Raw genomic sequence first — 24,499 nt, 5'->3', positions numbered from 1 at the left:
TTCGGAGCAATAACCTTTTTCTATCAGGTGCAGGAGTAGAACAGAGACATCAACTGAAATATGCTATATACCTCCATGTATCTCACAATGATGCACATAAAACCATAAAACATAAATCCACCAGTTGCATCAATGCAAAGCAGCAGAACTGACCACATTGTCCCCAGCATGAACCCCTTCACACAGGGCCCAAGTCTCTTTCTATCAGTCCTAACCAAGGTTCATACACGTTTACCAACAGGACTTAAAGGCAAATTTTAAAGACCATACATTCTCTGAAACAACCATCAATATTCCTTATTTGTTCTTAAGCCATGGGCAGTTGTTTTATTTTGGCTTGCTGGAAGGGCAAACAACTTCAAATGGCTGTATTTTGTATTTATTGTAGTCAGTTCTTTAAGAAAACATGCCCTTCAAACTATATATATATATATATATATATATATATATATATATATATATATATATATATATATATATATATTTCTTCTATTAAAAATATAATTGACTATTGTTTTAAAAAATTTGACTATTGTTTTAAATTTGTTTTTTTTTTTTTTTTTTTGGTCATTTTTAAAGAAAGCATGCCTTCCAAACACTCTAAAAATCACAAAAAAAGTTCACAGTTTATTATAGCCAGAAACTGTAACAACAGTAATTATCCTTGGATGTTCAAATTTGCAACGGTACCTGTACACATCATGTTATTATAAAGGTTTTTGAAATAAAATTCCATGATTTTACCAAAACTTTCAGGATATATTTAGTTTTCCAAAATTTTTTCAGGCCTTGAAATTGCTATTTGCTAATTCCATGGCTTATCCAGGTTTTTCATGACAATATAAACTCTGCCACAGGCTTCATTCGTACATAGCATATTGAGTCTGTGATCCTCATAGAAGACATGGTCACAGCAATATGATGTAGAAATCTTTGGGCCATCTCAGTGTCCTGGGACTGGGTGACTGCACAAATGCCGTTCTACACTCAAACACCTGTTCAGACTTCCTTCAGATAATGAATCAAGACAAGTGAATGTTGAGAACAAATTAAGCTGATTCACATGCAGTGATTTTTCAAAGACAACCAGATGAAAAAAAATAATTATGACCACTTTTTTATTTCTCCTTTCTTTGCAGCCCTTTGATTTTTTATCATTACAAAGCAAAACATATTAAGTCATTTAATTTCATAAAACACACTGCAAAATTATTTACAATTGTATCAGAAAGCAACTTCAATGCTGAGATGTATGTTACAGTAGATACTCTTCATTCTTGTGTCTTGTGCTTTTAAAACTTTATAGAGAAAAAATCAAGTCTGTATTTAGCACACTGAAGTGTTAACAAATTAAACTGATCACAACATTGAGAGCACAGTGTAAATCATTGTTTGATAGTGAAATCCTTATTCTGCTGCTACAGTAAAGTTATCAAATTGAGCCAGTTCAAATGAGCGTGTTCCTATGGCAGCCCAGCCGTGCTTTGGTGTCAGTACGACAGCATAATTCCACAGAGGGTATCCATTCAGCAGGCCTGAGGCATACTGACCCTACAGGAAAGAGGGAGCACAGTCACACCTTTACTACAAACATTTACACAGACGCTTCAAACTCTCTGCTGACTCATCCTGACAGTCAGTCACATGATGTGGCGGAGAGGTTCAGTTACCATGAGATAACCAACATTCTGCTCCTAAAGAGCTGAGCAACCAGTAAACCTGAGTCAATCTACAGAGATTAGGCAAGATTGTTTCAAGTACGTCCACGACTATCATTTCCATTGCTACTTTATTTGCATAAAGGTTTCAATGTGGAATTCTGATATTATTCCACGAAAATCATATCCAATCTGCAGTTTACTGTCTGCTGAATTCCCCTTGAACGCAACATTGAGTATTTGGATTCAGTCCACAACTATATTAGTCATCATGTCAAGTTGTTAAAGGCCAAAGGTTTGAATAGGACTAGTAAGGGTCTGTGTCCACATAACGCTTACTTTCAGCAGAAAAGTGGTGGCAGGGTGCTGAGTGCTTATTTTATGCGTGGGATTTGTCTCCATGAAAACAATATATCAACATTAACATTAGCTAGTAAGCTACCGCTATGTAGGGCTTGGGCGATATGGCTTTAAAATATTTTTGTCATATTTTAAGGCTTTTTTGCGATACATGATATATATCTCAATATTTTTAAATGTAATTTAAACAAATGTTAACTACTAAGATACAACTTTATTGTATGAACTGCAGTAACAATAAAATTAAATAAAGTAGTTACTGTCAAATAATGAATGAATGCACTACTGTTATACTAACATTTAATAAAATACAGTTATAAGGAAGTTAAATAAAGTACTTCTATAATGACATTTTGAAAAGTATTGTTATAATTAAATAAATCAGAGCAGAACTCATGTGCTTTTATTTTGAAGGACCCTGCTCATGTCAGGCAGGAAGTCAGGCAGGAGTTTTTTCTGTGGAATTGAAACTTTTGGTAAACAGTTGGATGTTAGTGTTAGCAGACAGTTAAACACATGTTGCGGCACCTTTTGCAATGAGGATTCATTCACTGCGAGTGGGCAACAGACTACCAGCTCTCTGGTTCAGATATTACTCATATTTGCAAGTTGCTCTGGTGCTCTGCAGTCACAAAATGTGACTAAATAGTCTTGTTTGGAGCTCTACAAAAGCCCTGCTTTGTGTGTGTGTGTGTGTGTGAGGCACAGAGGTGTGGTACCTTGAGTATATTCGAGATATCACCCACCCCAACTGTTACGTTACCAGAGGGATAACAACACAGTTAAAAAATTGGTAGAGCTATATGGTGATAAAAGCACAACACACACCAGCAACATCTAGTGTCTGCCGGCTGATCTGCTCACACAGATCGGCTTTTCTGTCTTTGTTGTGACAGTAGTTTAGCTAAAGGAGCTGCAGTGACATCACCACAAATTTCTGGAAAGTGCAGAGATTTCAACTAGAAGTGCTTAGAGTAGCCGCACTATAAAGACAATTTGCAGCGCCGTTTTCGGAACTATTAAAAAGCTGACGCTGAGAAAAAAAAAAAGTCATGTGAAAACAGGTTTGAACATAGTATCAGTACAAAACCTTCCAAAGCCTTAAGACACTTAAGTGTCCACTTACTTCCACAGTGAGTGATAAGGTGTGCCAACCATATGCTCCGGTTCCAGACAGTCCAGTCCCTCTGCCAGCACAGTCTGCCGAGCTATGGACAAAAGAAAAGAACTAATCAGTCTGGCACATTGGTAAGAGCTATAACAATATATATATATATTTAACTGTTTTAAAGATTTAAAGCTTCAGTTGGAACCAGTGGACCTGCATCTAAGAGGCAGGGACAGAAAGGCTGGAAGTATTAAGAGACTGACTGACACATTGTTAGATTTGGTCTTTTCTTTAGCATTTCCTGACATTAGAAAAACAGAATATTTCCTGCGCTCGACTTATTGGTTGTCTGTGAGGGACAAGAATAGTCTCAGCAATATAGTAAAAGTCTGCTCCAAGATTGTCTGTGTCCAGCTGACTGACTTGAGCTCCCTCTGGAAGAGACGAGTTGTCCAGAAGGCTAAGGGAACTTTTAGTCAGTCTGACCATGTTTTCTCTTGTTAACTCTCTTTGATGTCCTCTGGATGGCCCTCTAAGGAAATATAACAGATATTCAAATTCTTCTATTCCTTCTGCCATCAGACAGCTGCTGACAGCAGTAACTGATGGTCATAAGGGTCAGTGCGGTAAATCTGGGGAGCAGCACGGTTTATGTATTTATTTATTTATTTATTTTATTCTTGTCACTGTATGTGTAGGTCGTATTAAAGCTGGGTATTTTTGCCCATGTAGTGTTCTGTGTGTTGTTGCTGCTGTGCTCAGGTTGTCTATCTGTTAATCTGTCGCACTGACATGGCTATGTTTGAACGCTGCTGTTGACCGTGTGTGTTTATACTGTTTTTACTGTTTTATGTGATTGGTCGACTGTAAACAGAATTGCCCTTTTGGGATAAATAAAGTTGTCTCTGAGGGCCGCTGTTGTTTAAGCAACACCCTCAAGGGCCAGTGAAACTCCACTGGATGACGTGTTTTGCATCAGTTTGCATTGTACTGGCAGAGTTTTGCGAGGTGGGGAGAGGGATATCTCGGCACTGGTTAGATGGAGGGACGTTTGCCACAATTCATTTACACATGCTGCCCACATTGTTATGATGCAAAGCTGGTTGAAAATCATTAAGTATCCCTTTAAATGTTTAACCACGAATCTGACACTTTTCCTTTGAGATATTCCCAGTCTCTATAAGACATGTAGTGAAGCAGAGAGGATCCTACTGACCGAGATCATTGGTAACTTGGTATGTGCCATCAGCAAACACCCAGAAGAAGACTCCTTTAGCGCTGCGGACTGACTGGCCCCCTTTATCCACCCTGGCTGCTATGAACACACCACCAGTCTTAACGCTCTCCATGAAGACATCACATGTAACTGTTAGGTTCTGCCTGGAACACAACAGGCCGTTGTTATGATGGATAGAAATCTGGCACACTCCTGGACATTAAAGCTACATCAGCATTTTTTTTTTTGCAAAATCATATTCCCTGTGGCACACCAGTGGTGAAAAACGAGCACTCTGAGGTACCTGAAGGCACCATCACCTCACCACTGATAGTCTCCTATGACACTGATGGTCTGGTCGGCATCTGTGGCCCATGTGATGGGTCTCTGGGTGAGAACCTGTCGCAAGGTGAAGACGTGATCTCCGGGGTCGCTCATGTTGATGTAGTACTCAAACACTCCTGTCTGGTCAGCAAAGTTTGGAGCCTCTGAGAAGGGCGGGTTTACTGCAGGAGGTCACACACACAGATGGAGAAGATGGAAGCCCTTCCTCCTTCAGGGGTTCAACAAAATCATCAGAGTACATGTGGATGCACAAGAATTACATAAAACTGCTCACACAAGAACAATTTTGAGAAAGCTCACAGTTTCCATTACAGTCCTGTCTTAAGGCAAGACATTTCACCTGAATTGCAAGAAATAAGTTAAATGTGACAAGTAAGTAAGTAAGTAAGTAAGTAAATTTTATTTATATAGCACCTTTCATAGATAGAAATCACAAAGTGCTTTACAGTAAAAACACAGTGCTTCACAAACAGAATAAACAGTGATTTACAAAGGATAAAATACAACACAGTTCTTCGAAATCAGGCAAAAGAAAATACAATATAAACACCAAGTTAATAAAAGAGGTTAATTAAAAGCTTGTCTGTATAAAAAAGTGTCTTTAGCTGCATTTTAAAGGAGTCAATGGAGTTGGTGCAGCGTAGAGCCAGTGGCAGAGAGTTCCATAGTCTCGGTGCTACTGCCTGAAAAACCCGATCACCACGAGTTTTAAAATGAGTGCGTGGGACGAACAGCAAATTCTGGCCTGCTGACCTCAGAGCACGAGATGAAGAATGTCGGTGAAGGTTGCAGCAGGTCAGAGATATATTGTGGTGCTTCACCATGTAGGGCCCTAAAAGTTAAAACTAAAATTTTAAAATGAATTCTAAAATGTACTGGTAACCAATGAAGAGAAGCTAAAACTGGAGTGATGTGTGACCTTCTATTTGTGCTAGTTAAAAGTCTGGCTGCGGCATTTTGCACTGTCTGGAGACGATTTAAAGCTGACTTATTTAAACAGATAAAAAGACTATTACAGTAGTCCAGACGTGAAGAAATAAAAGCATGCATAATCATCTCAAGTTCTGCTTTTGACACCAGTAATCTGAGTTTTGAGATGTTCCTGAGGTGGTAAAAACAGTTTCTGACCAGCTGTTTAGAATGTTGCTCAAAAGACATTGATCTATCAAAGAGGACACCCAAATTTCTAACTGATATTTTATCTGAAAACCCTAAAAAGCTTATGTGTTTTTTGATTTCTGGGATTTCCCTGTCTGGAGCTATAATCAAAGTCTCTGTTTTTTCATTGTTTAATTGTAGAGAATTATTTTGTAACCATGTCTTGATGTCTGTCAGGCAGTGTATTAAACTAGATAATTTATGAAATTCAGAAGCTTTGAAAGAGCAGTATAGCTGGATGTCGTCCGCATAGAGATGATAAGATATAGCATTAAAACGTCTTATAATTTGCCCAAGGGGAAAAATGTATAATAAAAACAGAATCGGACCCAGAACGGATCCCTGGGGGACCCCACAGGGTAGGTCCGCTGTATCTGACATTATTCCATTTACGCAAACACTGAAAAATCTCTTAGATAAATAGGATGTAAACCATTCTAAAACAACACCAGTAATGCCAAACAAATCTTTTAGCCTGTTTAACATGATACCATGATCAATAGTATCAAAAGCAGCGGAGAGATCGAGTAGAACCAGAACTGTGTACTCTCCAGTGTCTGCTGCCATCAAGATGTCACTAGAGACCTTCAGTAAAGCAGTTTCCGTAGAATGAAATTTGCGAAACCCAGACTGGAAAGTATCCATCACATTATTTTTTTCCAAAAAATATAAAAGTTGCTCTGCTACTGTTTTTTCCAAGATCTTTGACATGAAAGGTAATTTGGATATTGGTCTGTAGCTGGTTGGCAGAGATGGATCCAAGTGAGGTTTTTTTAACAGAGGTTCAACAACAGCTTTTTTAAAGAAGCTGGGAACTGAGCCAGAAAGAAGAGACACATTAATGATTTCAACAATACAGGGCCCAATAGAGTGAAAGACGTTTTTAAAGAAGGGAGTAGGGAGGATGTCAAGAGGGCTTGAAGTCTGTTTCATATGACCATGTATAGTGGTGATGTCCTGTAGGGTCACAGGAGCAAAAGAAGACCAAGTTTCAGATGTAACCAAATTGCAGATATAATGTTGAGGATTTAAAGGGGAAATACCTGATCTGATGGTAGCAACCTTATTTACAAAAAAGTGTAAAAACTCATTGCACTCAGTCTTTGAGTATACTGGTGCATGGGGAATATCAGGAGAGATGATATTACTGATTGTATCAAACAAGACATCGACATCACTATGAGCCATGTTTACATCAAACAAGTTTGAGAACCTTTCAGCAGCAGCCTGGTTTATGATTCTCCTTTGAATCAGTGGTTTGGGTGGCAAAGGATCCAGGTAAAATGATAGATTAAAATAAATACAGCTATGGTCACTCACATGTACATTCTCTAGACATACGCCATCTATGTTTAAACCCAAGGAGAAAACAAGATCCAGCGTATGACCCCTTATGTGTGTGGGGCCAGAGACATGTTGTTTAAAGTTAAAAGACTCTGTAATAGTGAGTAGTTCTGCAGCCATATTACAGGAAACATTATCAATATGGAGGTTAAAATCTCCTAATATTAAAACATTCTCCAGTTTAATAGTGGCTGATAAAAACTCATTAAAATCCGTTAGAAAGGCTCCAGCAGCACCAGGAGGTCGATAAATCAAAATGCAGTAGAAAAACTTTGGGTAACCAACCTTAATCATCTGTAACTCAAATGAAGAGAATGAGTCAGAGTTTACCAGTCTGCAAGTAAATCTGTCCTGAAACACGGTAGCAAGTCCTCCGCCACGTCCAGAAAGACGTGGGGTTCCAATGACAGAGCAACCAGGTGGGCTGATTTCTTTCAGATGAATAAACTCCATGTCTTGCTGCCATGTCTCAGTCAGGAACATGAAGTCTAAAGATTTCTCCATAAAAAGATTGTTCAAAACGAAGGATTTGTTCCTTATAGAACGGGCATTGAGCAGGGCGATCCGAATCGATGATGGTCTATCAGTGCACTCCATAGCTGACTGTAACGGCACTGGAATCAGACAATTTGCACCACTTTTGTGGGTTTTTCTGCGAGATCTCTTTCTAATGACAGTTTGGATGGGTTTAGTGGATGATTGAACGGAAAGAAGACAGCAGGGGGCACTAGAGCTAAGAACAGTAGGCTGAGGTGTGTCTGAGGTGATATCTGGGGGAGGGGGCAGCTGGTGTTGCAAGGGGGCACTACTGGGCCAAAAGGAGTTTTGTGAGGCTGACATGGTGGCTGTGGAAGAAGTGTCTGTGTTGGTGAACAATAATCTATCATGAGTAGCTATAAGAAAAAGACCAGAAAATTGCTATAGTTTTATAAAGGGGGAAATAAAAACAAAGTGTGAAAAAATCGAAGGAAAAATATCCAGAAACTATAATTAAGAATTATTAGAATTTTATTCTAAATACTGTTACAGGGAACTTAAAAAAAAACTTTTGTATTTTTTATTTTCTTTTTATTCTTTTTATTTTAATTATTGGGTCATTTTTTTCCTTTTGTGTGCTTATTTTCAGGTTTTTTTTAAAAATACATTTTAATTCCTTGCTTATTTTTGGGCTACATCTTGTTCAGTTGCTCGGTGTCACCTCACCATGTTTGTTTGCAAGGAATCAAACCAATCTTCTCAAGTTTCAAAGGGTTAACAAAATGTTTTCTATATTTAAACCTTGCATCACGAGTTATTTCTTTGTTGATGCCTTTCTTTTCCAAAAGATTGTGATACTCTGGTTTGATTAATTTGACAAATGGTTATTTTTCAAAATCTATAACTTGTCTGGTATACACCTCTCAAAATTATATATTTCAAGAATTCAGTGACCAAACTTCTAAATAATTTGAGTTCGTGTCATACTTACTGACATCAAAGTTGTCCTTGTAGACTTTAGGGAAGCGAGTGGAGGGAGGAGGGTCAGGGTAGGTGCCTTTCTGTCCTCTTGTCAGTGTGGTTAGTGTGTAAACTTCATCTTCTGCCAGGTTTAAGGTGAATGATCCATTTAACAGCTGAAATCATCATAAACGTAAAATTAATACAAAAATGTGTCAGAGAACTTTCCTGTTGAATCTTCTGAAAGTGTTTCTTTTACCTTGACTGGAGTCAGCTTTTCAAAGAAGGAGGGCTTTTTGCTTTTGAAGTTAAACTGTGACCGCCATACTTGGAGTTCCTTAATGGAAGCCTAGGAAAAATAAATGACATAGGAAAAGACTAAAGGCTCACTCTGGAACTTTGAACAGTGTGATGCGGACTTGAGAGGAACTTACAAAGGATCCCTTCAGCTGGAAAGTTGCAGTCTGGGGTGTCACATTGAAGGCAGGGAGAGGAGGTCTTATGCACACCGAATGATTGTGAGTCTGTCATGGAAATGAAGGAAAACAATCATGTATCTCAAGAGTTGAACGCACTGGTTTTTAATTTGTCAGTACGTGTAAGAAAAATAATAAAAGGCTCTGCTTAATCTTACAGCTTAAAACATGACAGCTTAATTTGGTAATACTTTCTTTGAAGACCACATATATAATATTATGAGGGCATTCATCGTGAATTATAATGCATTCATAATGCTTTAAGACTACAAGGCAAGGCAAGGCAGCTTTATTTGTACAGCACATTTCATACACAGGGCAATTCAAAGTGCTTTTCAGAGTAATAAGATATAAAACATAATAAAAGATACAGATTTACAATAGAAGAGAAAGAGATAAGATATACAAGGTGAAATCAATTGCTAAATGATAAAAAAAAAATAAAAAACTACACTCATAAACACACATAATGCTTTCCGATGCACTATACCAACTGTTATAAAACATTATTAATGTGACTTATAATGCTTTGTAAGTGTCAAGGTTCTTATGGATGCTCCTGACTAGTTATAAACTAGAGGCAGACTGGTGGGGCTTATAATGCATTATTAATACTTATACTACATGAAAATATAATGAAATAATAACAATATGAAACATTTTGAAGCATGCACCACTATAAATGCATCACTATGTCCCTCACTTTACTTAACACATACAATGATAACTTATGATGCTACATGGACTGTTATATCACACTATGAGTCCTTACAACAGTTGATTTAGAGATGTGTGTAGGTGAGCATAGGTATTTATAAAATAATATCTATATAAAATAGTGCATCCGTAAGCATTGTGTGTTCATGCGTGTAGTCATAAAGCATTATGAATGCACCATAATTCCCTATGGATTTCTCCATAATGTATTATAGATGTGGTCTTTATAGAAAGTCAACAACACTGAAACCTAAGGTAGTATTTGCTGTTTTAATATTCTGAACAGCTACACCCCGAACAGAAAAGACCAGCCAAACTTGCCATGGTTTCTATGACAACAGTGAGGTTTCCTTTCTGGTCAGTCAGGGCTACATAACTTCCACCTTGTGCCAGATGTCCAACAGTCTGCAGGTAGCTCCATCCTGGCCGGGTGAACTGTGTAGTGTGGGCTACAAGGAAAATATAACAGTGCTAAACAGTAAGATCTATTTATTAAACACTTTGTTATGCATTGAAAATGTCTCCATTATAGACAAACACAAAATGTCAATGCAACAGTCATTTTGAGAGGGCTGGTCTTATTTTTGATTGGAAATGTCCCCTGATTCCAGCTGATTCTGTGCTACAACGCCCTTTAAAGAAAGGTGTAAATGGGGCTTTAGTCTATAGGATCATCTCCTGGAAATTTCCTGTTTACCTAAGCCACAAGTTTTTATGTCTGCAAAGCCGTCATTATCTCAGGTTGCACAAATGGCTTTAGTGCAAAGTGCATTTCATTAGTACAGAGGCTGGAAAAACAAGGCTGTTCTATGGCACACTTTGGTCCAACAAACATTTGCAGGCCAAGCTCTAACTTGAGATCTTCATCTCTTTATAGACTTTACACTCACTACAGCTGCTTCAGTCATAAACTCTGCAGCTCAAAATGTGATCCTGCTGATCTTGACCTTGTAAAGTGACTGCTAAGCTTTCCCCAATATGCTGTAACACTGAGCTTGCATTTTTCGCCTTTGTCCAGATTGACATACCATGCTGTTTCAACATTCAAATTCAAATAGAATCCTGTAAGCTATCAAACCTCAGCATACACACGTTTCTATGCAATACACAAACCTGGGAGAGTACTGGAAGTAAACAAGTTTCCATTACTGCGGTGGTGTTTCCCTCCCAGCTGCACGCATTTGAATGAAAGATGAACTGACAGGTGTACAATTTTCATGTTTAACCTTTACTTTCTGCGTAATGTTACTTTTGCAAACGATGTCTCGGAGTTCAGGAGGAACCTGAGCAGTTCCTGGCTGCTCCAAAGGTAACTAACCCCTTAAACTAGAAAGGTCCTTTTAGAATGATGTGTTCATCATCTGGTAGAGTGTGCATTATTTGGCCAACCCATATGTAGCTCAGGAATTCTGACAGTCTATCACCTGTTGGCATTCCGTTGCTCATCACATGCCAGGTGATTGATGGAATAATCTTAACCTTTAAAACAACATGAATTCTTATTTTTTTATGTTTATCATTATTTTCACTGATGTAACTGGTCTGTAATGATTAAATGCAACACATTATTGAATGTGCTAGCTAATGTTAGCTAGTACAGTAACTCTAGTAATGTTACATTACAGCACGTCATCACTTGATTAAATGTAATATGTTAATTTGAATAATGTCAAGATCACCGCAGCTGATGTCACAATATAGATATAAATGTTAACACAACTGTGAAGGGAAGAGCAGGGAAGGAAAGGAAAAGGAGAAAAGCAGGATAAGAAATGCAAGAAAGGGTTATAAACAAAAGTGTATGTGCGTAAGCATGAGCAGAAAGAATTAATAACGCCAAACCAGAATCATTCTGCAAAAGCTTACATGAAATGTAACTAAACCCAAGCAATCAAAACTTTTTCTGTTTTCATTGTTATGTTTGTTCTTCTCTTGTTTTTGTTATTTATTTGTTTTTAAGTATCTTTATGTTCACTATTGTTGTTGCTTTCTTACTTTTATCCAATTCATAGCTTTGTTGGCTTTAAAAATATATTATAAAAAAATACAGGTAAAGTTTTGGATGTTGAAGCTAAATCTGAATCTGGAAAAATGTTGGAGTTTTTTTTTTAGCAGATATATTAGTTCTAACAAGACTAAGCAAGCTGAGCATTAAAAAAGAAAAAAAGTAAAAAAGATTGCCATCCATATACAGTACCTACATTCGTAACTAGGGGCCACTGCTTAACATTGTCAGTCCTTCTCCCCATGCTGCTGTCACCATAACATATAACGTTATTGTTTAATACTGTATCTACAGCTGTCATTGTCGGCAGGCAGCAGTTGATGGCCACCGCAGCAAAGGTGGTGATGCTGAATAGGGGAACATTCAAACTGGTCTCAAGATTCGCCTATACCTTCTTCTTTTCTTTTTGAAATGAGCTACACAAGTGAAAGTTGTCCTTTTCATTTGCCACATTTGTATGCAAACTAACTGCTCTCTAATAATTGCTTTGGGAAATTAAGCATCATTTAAGAAACAGATATGTCTTATTGTAACTAAACTAAAATAAATGTGTTTCACCTGTGATCCAGATTGGGGACTCCACCACGTAGTTGCCGCTCCAGGGCTCCTCCGCCGTCATCAGCCCATCCCGGCCGAAGGGCAACTCCTCATAGTAGCTGGCTACCAGGTTCCAGGAAATAGTGCTGGAGGAAGAATCACAGTCATCGAGCATGCAGCCGGACACAGGCGCTTACACCAGGCTCACTGTCACTTCGAATCTCACTGTGCCGTCTGATTCTTCATTGTTTTAAATTATTTTTGATCTTAAAAACAATTTAAATGAACTGATATAAAAGTTCATTTTATTTTCTTTTTTTTTAACTTTTCCTCCATAAGTTAAAAATGAAAGGATGGATGACTTTAAGTAGTTACCTAAAAATGTAATTCAGTTTAATCAAATAAAGCATTTGAGGAACTTCTACAATCCAAATGAAATAAACAGAACTGGTCAGACATGCTCATTATTTTACCACAAAGTACTGCTTGTGTATTTACTCACGCAGTCATGAGTCCGTTGACGTAGTTCTGGTTGAGGATGCGAGCCCAGCAGCCTCCTCCCACCTCATCATTGAAGGTGCTGTAGTCCTCTGAAGACCACAGCTGCTTCTGTGTCTTTAGGGCCTCCTTCACTGTGGTGGTGCCTGGGTAGTGGGCCCTGAACATCACACATACAACACACAAGGTCAGGGTCAATATGAAAAGAACATAACAGGTCTAGAAAGATTTGGGTGTCAAATTATGCTAAAGGTATATCTGAGCAAGGATATGTGCACGTGCACGTGCGCGTGCACGCGCGCGCGCACACACACACACACACACACACAAAAAAAAATATCTACCTCTACTTTTCTTTATGTAATTTCGCACTTGTAATCTCTTAAATTTGGCAACTGCAGACTTTGTATCTGAATATGTAGTAGGCAGAACATTTACAGCTAAGAAACAAACAAACTTGTCACTGTAAAAACTTTATATTAGAAATGATTGCAAACATATCTTTGATGTTTCAGTACTGACAAAATTGATCAGAATGAGCAAAAGAAAATTAACAATGGTGCCTTTCTAGCAGCTTAAAAAAACACAAACAAATGGAACAATGCAAGAAGATGCTCATGCACACACATGAAACAGAAACACTGTGACCACAGGCATATTATTATCGCTAGTGCTGTATATATCACATCAAGCACGTCGAGCCTTTTAAAGATCACTACAGATTGAGTGCTTACATGAGTAGCAGATGAATATTGACAACTTGTGAATTTCACCAAACCCCCCCCTTTTTTGTCAAATCTTGTTGTTTGTTTTTTTGTTTTATTATCTCATGCCTGTGTACTATGAGTTGTGTGACGCGTAATGACATAGGCACATCCATGCGCGCTCCGGTCAAAGCTCTTCCTGAATGGCCGGAGGTGAGTCATCGTCAAGCCAAGCTCCGCTAAAATAAGTTAATAAAATTTAGTATTTATGATTTTAACATGACCAAACTGTTGTGATTTGTGTTGCGTAACATAATGAGTTAGTGTCGTGATGGGAAAGCTAACACTTTCACTTTTGCTGTTAGACGTTGCCATTTTGTTTCTTATCAGGAGGTATGAGCTCAACTGCCGTCAATGTACACACACAGCTCATTGATGTCATTCTGTTGTACCCCAGTAAAGAGCCAGAGACCCAGTGCTGTTTCCTGTCACATTACATACATACCAACCCAGAACACAACACAGAGAGAGAAAGAGAGAAAAGTCACACAGGTTACACATGCATCATCTGTTAATATCTCAGTTTTATAACAAGTTAGAGACAGACTCTTACAACAAGCTGATGTTAAGCCAGCTGGCAGCAGAGGTTGAACATGCAAACTTCATGCACAGAGGATGATCCTACCCTATCACATCTACAGCTCTGCTGAGCTCGGGGTCTAGCAGCAGAGACAGGACAATGGGCTCCCACAGGTTGTCACTGGCTATGATCCTGACATTCTCCAGACCACTCTTATCCAGAGTGTAGCGCAGCAGCTGGTGCAGCCAGTGACAGGCACACAGGAGGACAGAGAGCAGAGCAAGATACTTTACAGGATTTGCTGCGACCATGTAAAACTGAAATAAAACTGAATTTAAAGCTGCATTATAAGATTTTTTTTCCTTTTTTTCCCTTTCAAATCATGGTGGAAACATATCTTGCATGCATTAAATGCATTTTGTGAGGATGAATAACAAGACTAAGGGCATACTCACACAAGGCTATTTGTGCCATGTCCAAGCAGATTTGACCCCAAAAGTCCAGTTCGTTTGATCAGTGTGAAACAAGGCCTGAAAGTTATTTGGACCATTTCTCCCCCATTGACCTTCATTGACTCTATACTTTGATTTCTGCATCTAAGCCATCAACATGCCTGCTAGACCCCATCCCAACTAGGCTACTTAAGGAAGTTTTGCCCTTATTAGACAACTTTTTATTAGATATAATCAATGCATCTTTATTAACAGGCTATGTACCTCAGTCTTTTAAAGTAGCTGTCATTAAACCTCTTCTAAAGAAGCCCACTCTTGATCCTGAGATTTTAGCTAACTATAGACCGATATCTAATCTCCCCTTTATTTCTAAAATCCTTGAGAGAGTGGTTGCTCATCAACTCTGTGACTTTCTCCTAGATAACAGTTTATTCAAGGACTTTCAGTCAGGCTTCAGAGTTCATCATGGTACAGAGACGGCACTAGTAAAAATTAATAACGACTTATTTATCGCTTCTGACACAGTTCTGGTCTCTGTTTTAATCCTATTAGATCTCAGTGCCGCATTTGACACCATTGACCATCAAATCTTACTGCATAGACTTAAAAACTTAATTGGCCTTAAAGGAGTGTCACTAGCCTGGTTTAAGTCATACTTATCAGATCGTTCCCAATTTGTTCACATCAATGATCAACCCTCCGCACATACAAAGGTCTGCTTTGGAGTGCCACAAGGTTCAATGCTTGGATCAATCCTTTTTACTTTATATATGCTTCCTCTAGGCAACATAATTAGAAAACACCCTATAAATTTCCACTGTTATGCTGACGATATGCAATTATATCTATCTATCGGTTGGAGGAGGTGGGCTTTGGCACGGTACGCTTGCTCATGCATGAGCACAAGTACGGGTACGCAACGTGCGCATCACGTATAATTGATACAACCGTTCCTCTCCTCGTCAAACATTTTCAACAATGGCGGCAAAGGGTTGACATAAGTCAGTAAAGTTGCAGTCATGTTTTCTGTGTTGTTCTTTGTGCTGACTCTGAGACTGCAAGGACTTTTCATGATGATGTAAAGCCACGCATGTGTCGTATTACAACATGATGACATGTACAAGAGGTAACCGTGCACAGGGCTGGTTGGAGCAATGTGACTGCAGGCTGGAGGGGGACTGGGAGGGAGTCCAAATGTGCTTGGGCACAGTACGAGGCAACTAGGCCTAGTGTGAGTGCACCATAAGCCCCCAGGAACAGTGCCATGATTGGAAGCCAATTTTTCATAGTGGCCAAATGTGGAAGTACAACATCCGGTTTCGTCATGTGATGCCATGGGGCACAGAAAGACTTTTTCCCATGGACAACATTAAGAATTAGACATCTGTAAATCAGTGGATACATTTTTTGGAGTCAAAACCCCTGCAAAATAAACATTAACTATCAGAATTTTAACTATTTGGTCCGATACAATTTAGAAAGTCTAGAAGAGCCAAAAGATTAAATCAATGTATCCCCATTCAAGCTAGCACAGCGCGAAACAGGAAGTTAGCATTTAGCCAGCAGAATTTGGCCACTCGGGCGCACTCTGTCGCTTTTAGTTGCCAAAAGTCTCATGCCTGCATGCCCTATGGGCCCCATAATGTGGAAGATCCAATACTTTCATACAGCGGATGTGAAGCATTTTTTGCTTCATGCCCCACTAGGCAGCTTTTGTAGGAATGAACAGGGCCTTGCTGCCAATGCTGTATCCATATCTCTTGACATATCCATGACAAAATCATTCTAACGTGTCTGCACTGTAGACTGTCCAGGTGCTGCACTGCCCTTGCAGCTGAGTTCTGCTTCTTTTTTTTCCATTAGCATCACAGTAATAATAAACATTTAGACAGTTGATTATTGAAATTTGTCAACTGATGCTAAATTGTCCATGTCTGCAACACGATGGATTTTAAACTCACTTATTTCCCCCACAATTTGTAAGGCATGCTGAACAAAGCTACTCTGCAAGCCGACCAGTCACCACATAGACAGTGATCTGAACACGAGCCATGGAATAGTCCCTTATAGTCCCCCACCGGGCTTTGTCCTGGAAGCTGAACAGCTTAAATTTATAGAAGAAAGCCGGGAAAAAAAACAAAAGAAGAAGGGACGAAAACAAAACAAGATGAAGGTACCAAGTGGAGCATAGAATACGTATTAAATTTACAGCGCTGAAAAGTTATCCATGTTTTCACTATTCGACTTGCAACTCATTTGCTACTTGCTAACATGTGTGATGTAATAGGTCAGCCAAAAGAAGGTCCAACAACATCTTGCTCAAAGAGGACATTTCTTCACCTACCATGGTGGAGTCGGACACACTTCTGTCAATAGATTGATTCTCCCCCACTGCTTGTATACTGGGACAAGGACGGTAGTCCAATGAAATGGCCTAATGGAGCTATAACCATAATTCCACTTAACTGTGTTTTTAAATAACTGTAATCTGATCCAGTGTTCACATTTAAAATATTAACAAATGCAACTTTAAAACCATTTCGGAGAATAATGCAATATTGTATTTCATTTGTTACATGATCACAGTAATGTACTTTACATTTTAATAAATCAAAATGTGCCAGGTAAAATTGGCATGCTTTATAGGAAAATACATTTCCATGCAGATGGTTGTATGATATAGGAGTGTGCACAGATGCAGCTTATAAAGTTCATCTCTGATTGATCTGTCACATCAAACTCTTGAGCAGAAAAACAGCCACAAACATTCAGCTGTGATGCAGCACAGAGAAGAAGAGGAAATGGTCAGATGACAAGTGTTGCAGTGCATCATGTTTAGTTAATCAGTTGTCAGGGATCAAATTACCCTTCAGTGATCTTACTGCACATGGTGAAGCCAGTCCCATGCCTTTATATTGTAATTGCACTACCAATGGCTTATTACGCAGTAAGATCTTTTATATTATGCCACATCTGAGTGTGGCATTAAGCCAGCTGTACTTACCCAATCACCTCAACAGACTGATTAAGGTAGGGGTCAACCATCATAGAATTAGCGATGCTCCAATCGCCGTCTGCTGCGATGATGCCAACACCAGTTAGACCCACTTTATCCAGCGTGTTCCGAAGCACCTTGGCAACAAACACATGCTCTCAGAGGAACACAGCTAAAAATTAAAATCCGCTTATTACTGAGCGTCAAACTGCTTCTCTTCTGTGGACACAACTCAGTGGTGGTGGCTGTTTTTCTCCCCTCATTTACAGTTTAGGTTAAGATTATCCGTAATGCACATTTGTAAATCACATCAATGAAGAGATATATAGGAGGTTAGGATTACCTTGATGTACTTGCTGTCAAAGTTTCGCTCATTCCAAATCTAAATAAACAAAAGTGAATTTTAGTTCATGTTGAATATGCTGCTCAAATAAAACCCTAATCAGCATTACATGTTCAACTTTTTCATGCAAAAGATGTATATATGTATCTATATCAGGGATGCAAAGTCATCCAGAGTGAAAAAGGTGACCATGCGCGGCGGGGTGGGAGGGTTGAGGTATTTTATCTCTTACTTATGTATTTGTATGTATTTCATAGTATGCTACTTTACATTTCAACTCCACTACATCTCAGAGGCAAATATTGTGTTTATTAATGCAATACATACAGTTTTAGATACTTTTAAGATGGGAGTTTTTCATCCCATCCTGTTCAGTGAAAATCATGTATCTCCAAATGTGTGTTTGGTACTTGTGATAAAATGTATTGAGAAAATTCTCTCTTAAAAATCCTCTTGCATCAGCTGGGAAATGCATCGTCACAGAGCTGAACATAGCGCTGTTTTTTCGGCTTTTTAGAGATGCGTGGCTCTAACAAGAAAGCCACACTAAAAACATATAATGATCGCATAGAAAATGATGCATTACTGTAGATTAAACTACCCAACAGGATAAAAAGGAGTTAAAATGAGGACAACCCTGAACATATGCAGCAGAAAAATCCAATATACACATCAATGTTACAGTGACAGTGAAACAATGACTACTTTTACATTAAGTATTTTAGGTACATGTTGCTGATAATACTTGCAGCAGCCAGAGCTGCATTGTGCAACAGACCCTAAATTTACCTGGAATATTGTCACTCAGCTCAAGCATGGTGTTTGGACAGGAATGAGATTCAATATAATGAGTACACACCCCAACATAGTCAATGTCCAGGTCATGGTACTGCTTGGCACCAAGGATCCAGTTCACCACGTATGCTGCAGTGATGTCAGGGAAGTCATAGGGCCAGTTCTTCCCATGGCCCACCCAACCAGGAAACGCCCAGGGCAAACCTACAAGAAGACATGAACCAACATGCAAGGCTCAAGATGCTTTGTTCCACCAGTTTGGTTTGGGTGATATGACAGTATATATACTGTGGAAAAAGGTGTCCACCTGTAGTAGTGACCATGATATAAATGTACATTTACCATGTCAGAAGATTTTGGCTATATTGCCCACCCCTGCTAAGGATGCACCTAACCATGTTGAAGAGACTAAAGGCATTGGGCTTGACTTAAACATTACTTTCCTAACTTTGTAAAACAAATGTAACACATTAACGCATGGATATAAATGTGCTGAATAGTTATTTATTAATTTGTTATTAAAATAACAACAACTGTAATCACACTGATTTGTTAATATTTAGTGCAAACAGGAATTCAAGATAAAATATAGCAGCTGAACCTGAGAATAAACATGTAACTTGGTCAAACATACAAACACCATTGTGGCTGTGACGCTTCTGCAGAGCTGCTGCGTGCTGCTGCAAGTTCTGTATTTCCACATTTCTAAGCACAGATAGCACTCATTTATGAAGTCGTGCAGCTCCTGCACTGTCAACAACAGCTGTTTGTTTGAGTTTACTGGAGTGTAGAGCAAAAGAAGCCCCACTGTGCTGTCTCACCTATGAGTGTGATATTTGGATTCCTCTTCTTAGCCTCTTTCATCAGCCACCACTCATATCCTCGGAAGAAGTTCTCATCATTCTCATAGTGCATGTATGACGGCTCCGTTCCATCTGGAAAAACACAGAATGTCAAAACCATGAGACAGTGTCACACAAAATGAACTTGTTTTTTATTAGGTCATCTATGGATCCAAGATTTATCCAGGGTTTATCCATAGCCCTGAAGCAAAACACTTTCTCCACTAGCAGAATATCACAGTCACATTCTCCTGTAAGACATCAGAGGCCTGTACTGCAAAGCCAGCTCGACTTCCCCAGGGTGTCTTTATCTGGCTTAACTAACCCAAACATTGGCAGTCTCGATAACCCGTATTACAATCACCCCACTCAGTCAACTCTGGATTCTCTTTTTTTTTTTTCTTTAAGATTATTTGGGGCGTTTTTGCCTCTGTGGAACTGAGCAGACTTTTAGTGTAAAAGGGGGTGAGAGAGGGATGACATGCAAAGGGCCACAAGTTTGGAGGCGTACCCACGGCCACTGCAACACTGTCTTTGTGTGTGGGGCACCCACTCTATCCACTGAGCTGCTGACCCCCCCCCAGCTCAGGGTGTTATCCAGCCATAAGCACATGAATGTGAAAAAGGCGGGGTTGGTAATTAAGACAAACATCATCAAAACATAAATTAAGTATGTCTTATGATATGATATCAAATGGTAATTCCGCCTGTCTTAAATGATGTACTATTTATGGGGCAGCAAAAAGTCATATTCATTGGTGTGAGAAGAAAACATCAGCCTATAAACTTACAGTAGAATAAGATGTTAAAACACGCAAAATAATTTCCAAATAATAACAGTAGGCCCAATGTAAAAATACATGTAGGTTTTTGGGGGGTTTTTTGCTTTGGTTGAATGACAAAGAAACTACTCTGTCAGTGACATGGAAACACTTAAGTAAAGAGTGAGAAATAAGCCCTTTGACAAATGAGGGTGATCTCCCTGAAATGTTATATTTATAATAATAATAATTATAATAACTCCTGTTATTCTGAATCGCAGTGATGAGTCAGAGTGTAAAATCAGCCCCACTGTCAGATATATCACTGCAGGGATAACATACATTTTGAATAATTAAATTGCAGCAGAAAACTTCGTCATATGTTCAGTGTCGTAAACCTTCTCTCTGTTTTCAAAGCAGAAGAAATTAAGGCCTTGGAACAATTAAATGATTCTAACCCCATAAAAAATGTATAAACTCTTTGTACCTGTCACTCCTGTAATTCAGGACTTGTGTCCATGTTAGGATGCATTTTTTACAGTGATGTGATTGGTCAGTGGTCAGGAGTTTAACAGGTTGTTATGTAATAGAGTGTTGAAGGGTTGACGTATTTTTTGTAGGCCAACCAGGAAGTAAGCAACGCACTGGTTCCCTCGTCAAAAACCTTATAGTATTTTTGAATGAGATTTGCGATTGTCGCCAAAGAATAACCTCTCTGATGAACACAAGTTTATGAGACTTACATGTTTTGTTTAGCATGATGATCTTCACAGATTAACACAATTTTTGTTGTTGTCTGTTTTGAAGCGTACATGAAATTGCCAGAAGCAAATAGCTATTGTTAGGCTATACAAGAACTACATCGCAGTTGCACAACCTAAATGTCAAAACTGCAAACACTGTAAAGCATGTTAAAACACGATCAAAAAGTATTATAAACAGATAAATCTACGAGTTAGAGGTAGACTCTGTAAAGCTCAAAATCGTGTTTAAGTGGACGTATTTTATGTTGAAGAACAAAACGTCTAAATATCTTTAGCCTGTGTAAATCATAGAACTTATTTAAGGCATTTCACCGAAAATCCATTTAAAAAACCCACAGACTTGCTAACGTGCTAAAAGGCTAACAGACTCTAGACTTTAGGACTCATTATCTTACCACTCTATATCCTGAAGTGAACCTACTGCAGTGCAGACTAGATGTTCAGCAACAGTTATCACGGTGATTTATCCTGATAAAAAAGAGAAGCAGCTTCATAGCACTGAAAACCCAGTTAACCCTGAAGTTACCTCGCTAACTCCAAATCCTGCTTCATAGCACAGGCCTCTGGTCTCTGTCAGAGGTCTGTTGTTCTGTACATAGCTAGTAATGAGTGAGTTGAACCATTCTGTTTAGTTAGCATACATGATCTAAAAATTGCTAGATACCATGGTACATGTAATAAAATGTAATACATTTTCTTTTCAACAAATGCAGCATGCTGACACCCACATTGTGTACATTTTATTACTTTATACATTTTGAAGTTATGTTATGTTATGTTTCCTCCTTTAGATTATAATCCCATTATTACACTAATAATTTGGTTTATTTTGTTTGCTTGTTTGTTTACACAAAACTTACTAATTTAGCCATTTTAAACATATGTTGGGATATATTTGGAAACACCAGGGGTTAATATATTAACCAATAAATGTTAGTGCTGACACTTAATAAGGTAAATTATTAGTCAAGTTATAATAAATTAATCGCCAACAATTTTCATAATTAGTTAATTAAATTATCAACAGCTAACAAGAAAATGAAATGATTTTTTTTGAGAGAGAGAGAGAGAGAAACTACAAAATTATTACAAAAAATTATTATTAGAAAATAATAATTTATTTATATTGTATATTTACAGTTAATTACATATACATTTTGTGCATTTTCAGGCCATTTCCCTGTTTGTTTCTTTTTGTTTTTTAAATTTTTTTTCATTTTTTTTGTGACTTTCTTTTGAAAACATGGCTAAAAAGGCAACAGCCAACTTGGCAAAAAATTGCACAAAAGTAGGTAAGACTGACAAGAAAATTAAGTGGATAATTAGTTAAAAATATTAGAAAACAATCATTTCATCACATATTTAAAGCTAATTACATTTACACTTTATGCACTTTTTTCAGGCAATTTCCTTTTTTTCAATTTTTCACTTTTTTTGTTTGTTTTGCTCATTTTCAGGTAATTTTCTATTAACTTTTGGATATTTCCTGGCTAATTTGGGGTAATTTCTTATGAAGTTGGTCATTTGCATGTTTTTGTTTGAGATTAAGCCAGTGTGCTCAGGTTTAAGGGGTTAATAAATCTTTTAAAAAAAACACTTAAAAGTGTTATTAAATATCACTCACCAGTAGTCTGAGCGTCTCCTCCGATCTCCACCTTTAGTATGTGCAACGAGGCTCCAAAGTTTGGCTGAAGAAAGATCCGAAACTCCAGCAGTTAGTTTCCAGCTTCTTTAAACTGAACTGAAAGACTTCATCACGTTATAACTGACCTTAAACAGGTAGTCTAATATCTGGCTGCGGTACGGCTCAGCGTAATTCACGAGTAAACGAGACGTAGCCTGTAGGAACCAATTAACGGATGTGAGAAACAGAAACATGACAACAGAAATACTCAGGCAGCTGACTGTGGACAGTCCCGGAACAGGAAGTAGGTAAAAACAGGACTGAACTCACCCCTCCGCCGCTCAAACCTCCAACTCCGTCAAACACTCTGCCCAGACCCTCTGTATCGGTCAGCACGTAAGTCTGCGAGGAGCAGGAACTCAAACACAGAGCGAGAATGGAAACTTTCACTGCCAACACCCGCTGCTTCATCCTGCTGGCCTGACACCACCGTGCTGGTTGGGCGATGCGCGCGCTGCTGTGTGCAGGCACATGCCTTCTGAGCGTGCGTTAGAAGGCGTCATGTGAACGCGGTCACGTGATCTTAAAGAGGCAATAAAATCTTTTTTTTTTTCAGATTGAAAAATGTAGACTACTAAATCAAATAAAAATGTTGTGTGATTAAGTGCAGATAAACATATTTTTTCAAGTCCCTGTGCAAATTATTCTGTTTTTTTCTTTAAAACAGTCTTTCGTCAATTTATAAAAAATAAGACAATTTTATTAAAGTATTTATTAGTTTCTTTGAAGTAAAAAAATATTTTTTTCTCCCACTATATAGACCAAATAATGAAAATGTATGGTTCGTAAAAGGTCAAATAAATGTAATAAATCCCACTAAAAATATGAGTTTCACCACGATACAAGTTTAAATGAAAAAGAGACCAGAAAAGTTGCCTCAGTTCTCAGTTTGACTCATCCCCTGTCATGCATTCATAAGTGAAATTGGCTGAGGAGATGAGGGAGTAGTTGATCAATGTAATGTAGAGTATCAGTTACAAAATCTACGCAAAGAGCCTGGAGGCAAAAACTAAAATTTTCAATAACGTTCCAAGATTTTGGAATGTTTCCAACATTTTGACATTAGCTGTCCACTGTCCAGGAGGTGAACAGAGAGAGAGACAGTCCTGTCAAGGAAGATGCCAGAGATGATCTATAACTTGTGATTCCAACCATTATGAATCGTCAGGGAATTCTATCTAGTCATTTATGATAGTTTTCCTTCTGTAGACAGTTTGTGCCTGTCTACTTTATTAGATGTCACTAAAATAAAATCAGTATTTCATGCACCACAGACAATGTGTGTATCGATAAAATTAACATTGATATTCAAGACTCACACAAACCTTTACCTGACTCAGTCTCTGTGACCCAGTCTATACAGAGGCCAGATTCCTATGATGGTGCAATAAGTAACACAGTCACTGGGTGTCACTGTTGTAAAACTAAACACAGTCTGGCTGCAGTCAGAGCAGCAGAGCCATTTACTCAGCTTCTTTTTGCTTTGAAATGATTGATTTATCTCCTTATGAGTTATATCCCTATCAGACAGTAAAAGCAATAAAGAATAGTAATAACAGTTGTTCAACACACATATTTTTAGATTTTTTTGTAATACATTTGCAACATTATAAATATAGATTATAGATGAAAGTGACATTTTAAAGGTTTTAAAAAAATAAAAATGCACACTCTTAGTCCATGACAAACAAAAAAACAAGACAAGAATATATACAGACAT

At 38.2% G+C, this 24,499-nt stretch overlaps 1 protein-coding gene across 1 annotated transcript; it reads right to left on the bottom strand.

Annotated features, from left to right (window-relative positions):
* Window positions 1-949: 949 nt before the first annotated feature.
* On the bottom strand, window positions 950-23,241 carry galcb (galactosylceramidase b). Its single transcript, XM_042501328.1, is given in 18 exon segments — window positions 950-1,551; window positions 3,145-3,201; window positions 3,204-3,226; window positions 4,343-4,506; window positions 4,668-4,848; window positions 8,658-8,802; window positions 8,886-8,975; window positions 9,061-9,150; window positions 10,141-10,268; window positions 12,383-12,507; window positions 12,864-13,019; window positions 14,249-14,379; window positions 17,934-17,972; window positions 18,793-18,932; window positions 19,550-19,663; window positions 22,720-22,783; window positions 22,866-22,934; window positions 23,050-23,241. Coding segments are annotated over 18 exon segments (2,001 nt in total). The 5' UTR covers window positions 23,191-23,241; the 3' UTR covers window positions 950-1,407.
* Window positions 23,242-24,499: the final 1,258 nt, after the last annotated feature.

Source organism: Plectropomus leopardus, chromosome 14 (assembly GCF_008729295.1).
Source record: "Plectropomus leopardus isolate mb chromosome 14, YSFRI_Pleo_2.0, whole genome shotgun sequence".
In the NCBI taxonomy this organism is placed as follows: domain Eukaryota; kingdom Metazoa; phylum Chordata; class Actinopteri; order Perciformes; family Serranidae; genus Plectropomus; species Plectropomus leopardus.
This window is presented reverse-complemented; position numbering and strand designations above follow the sequence as displayed.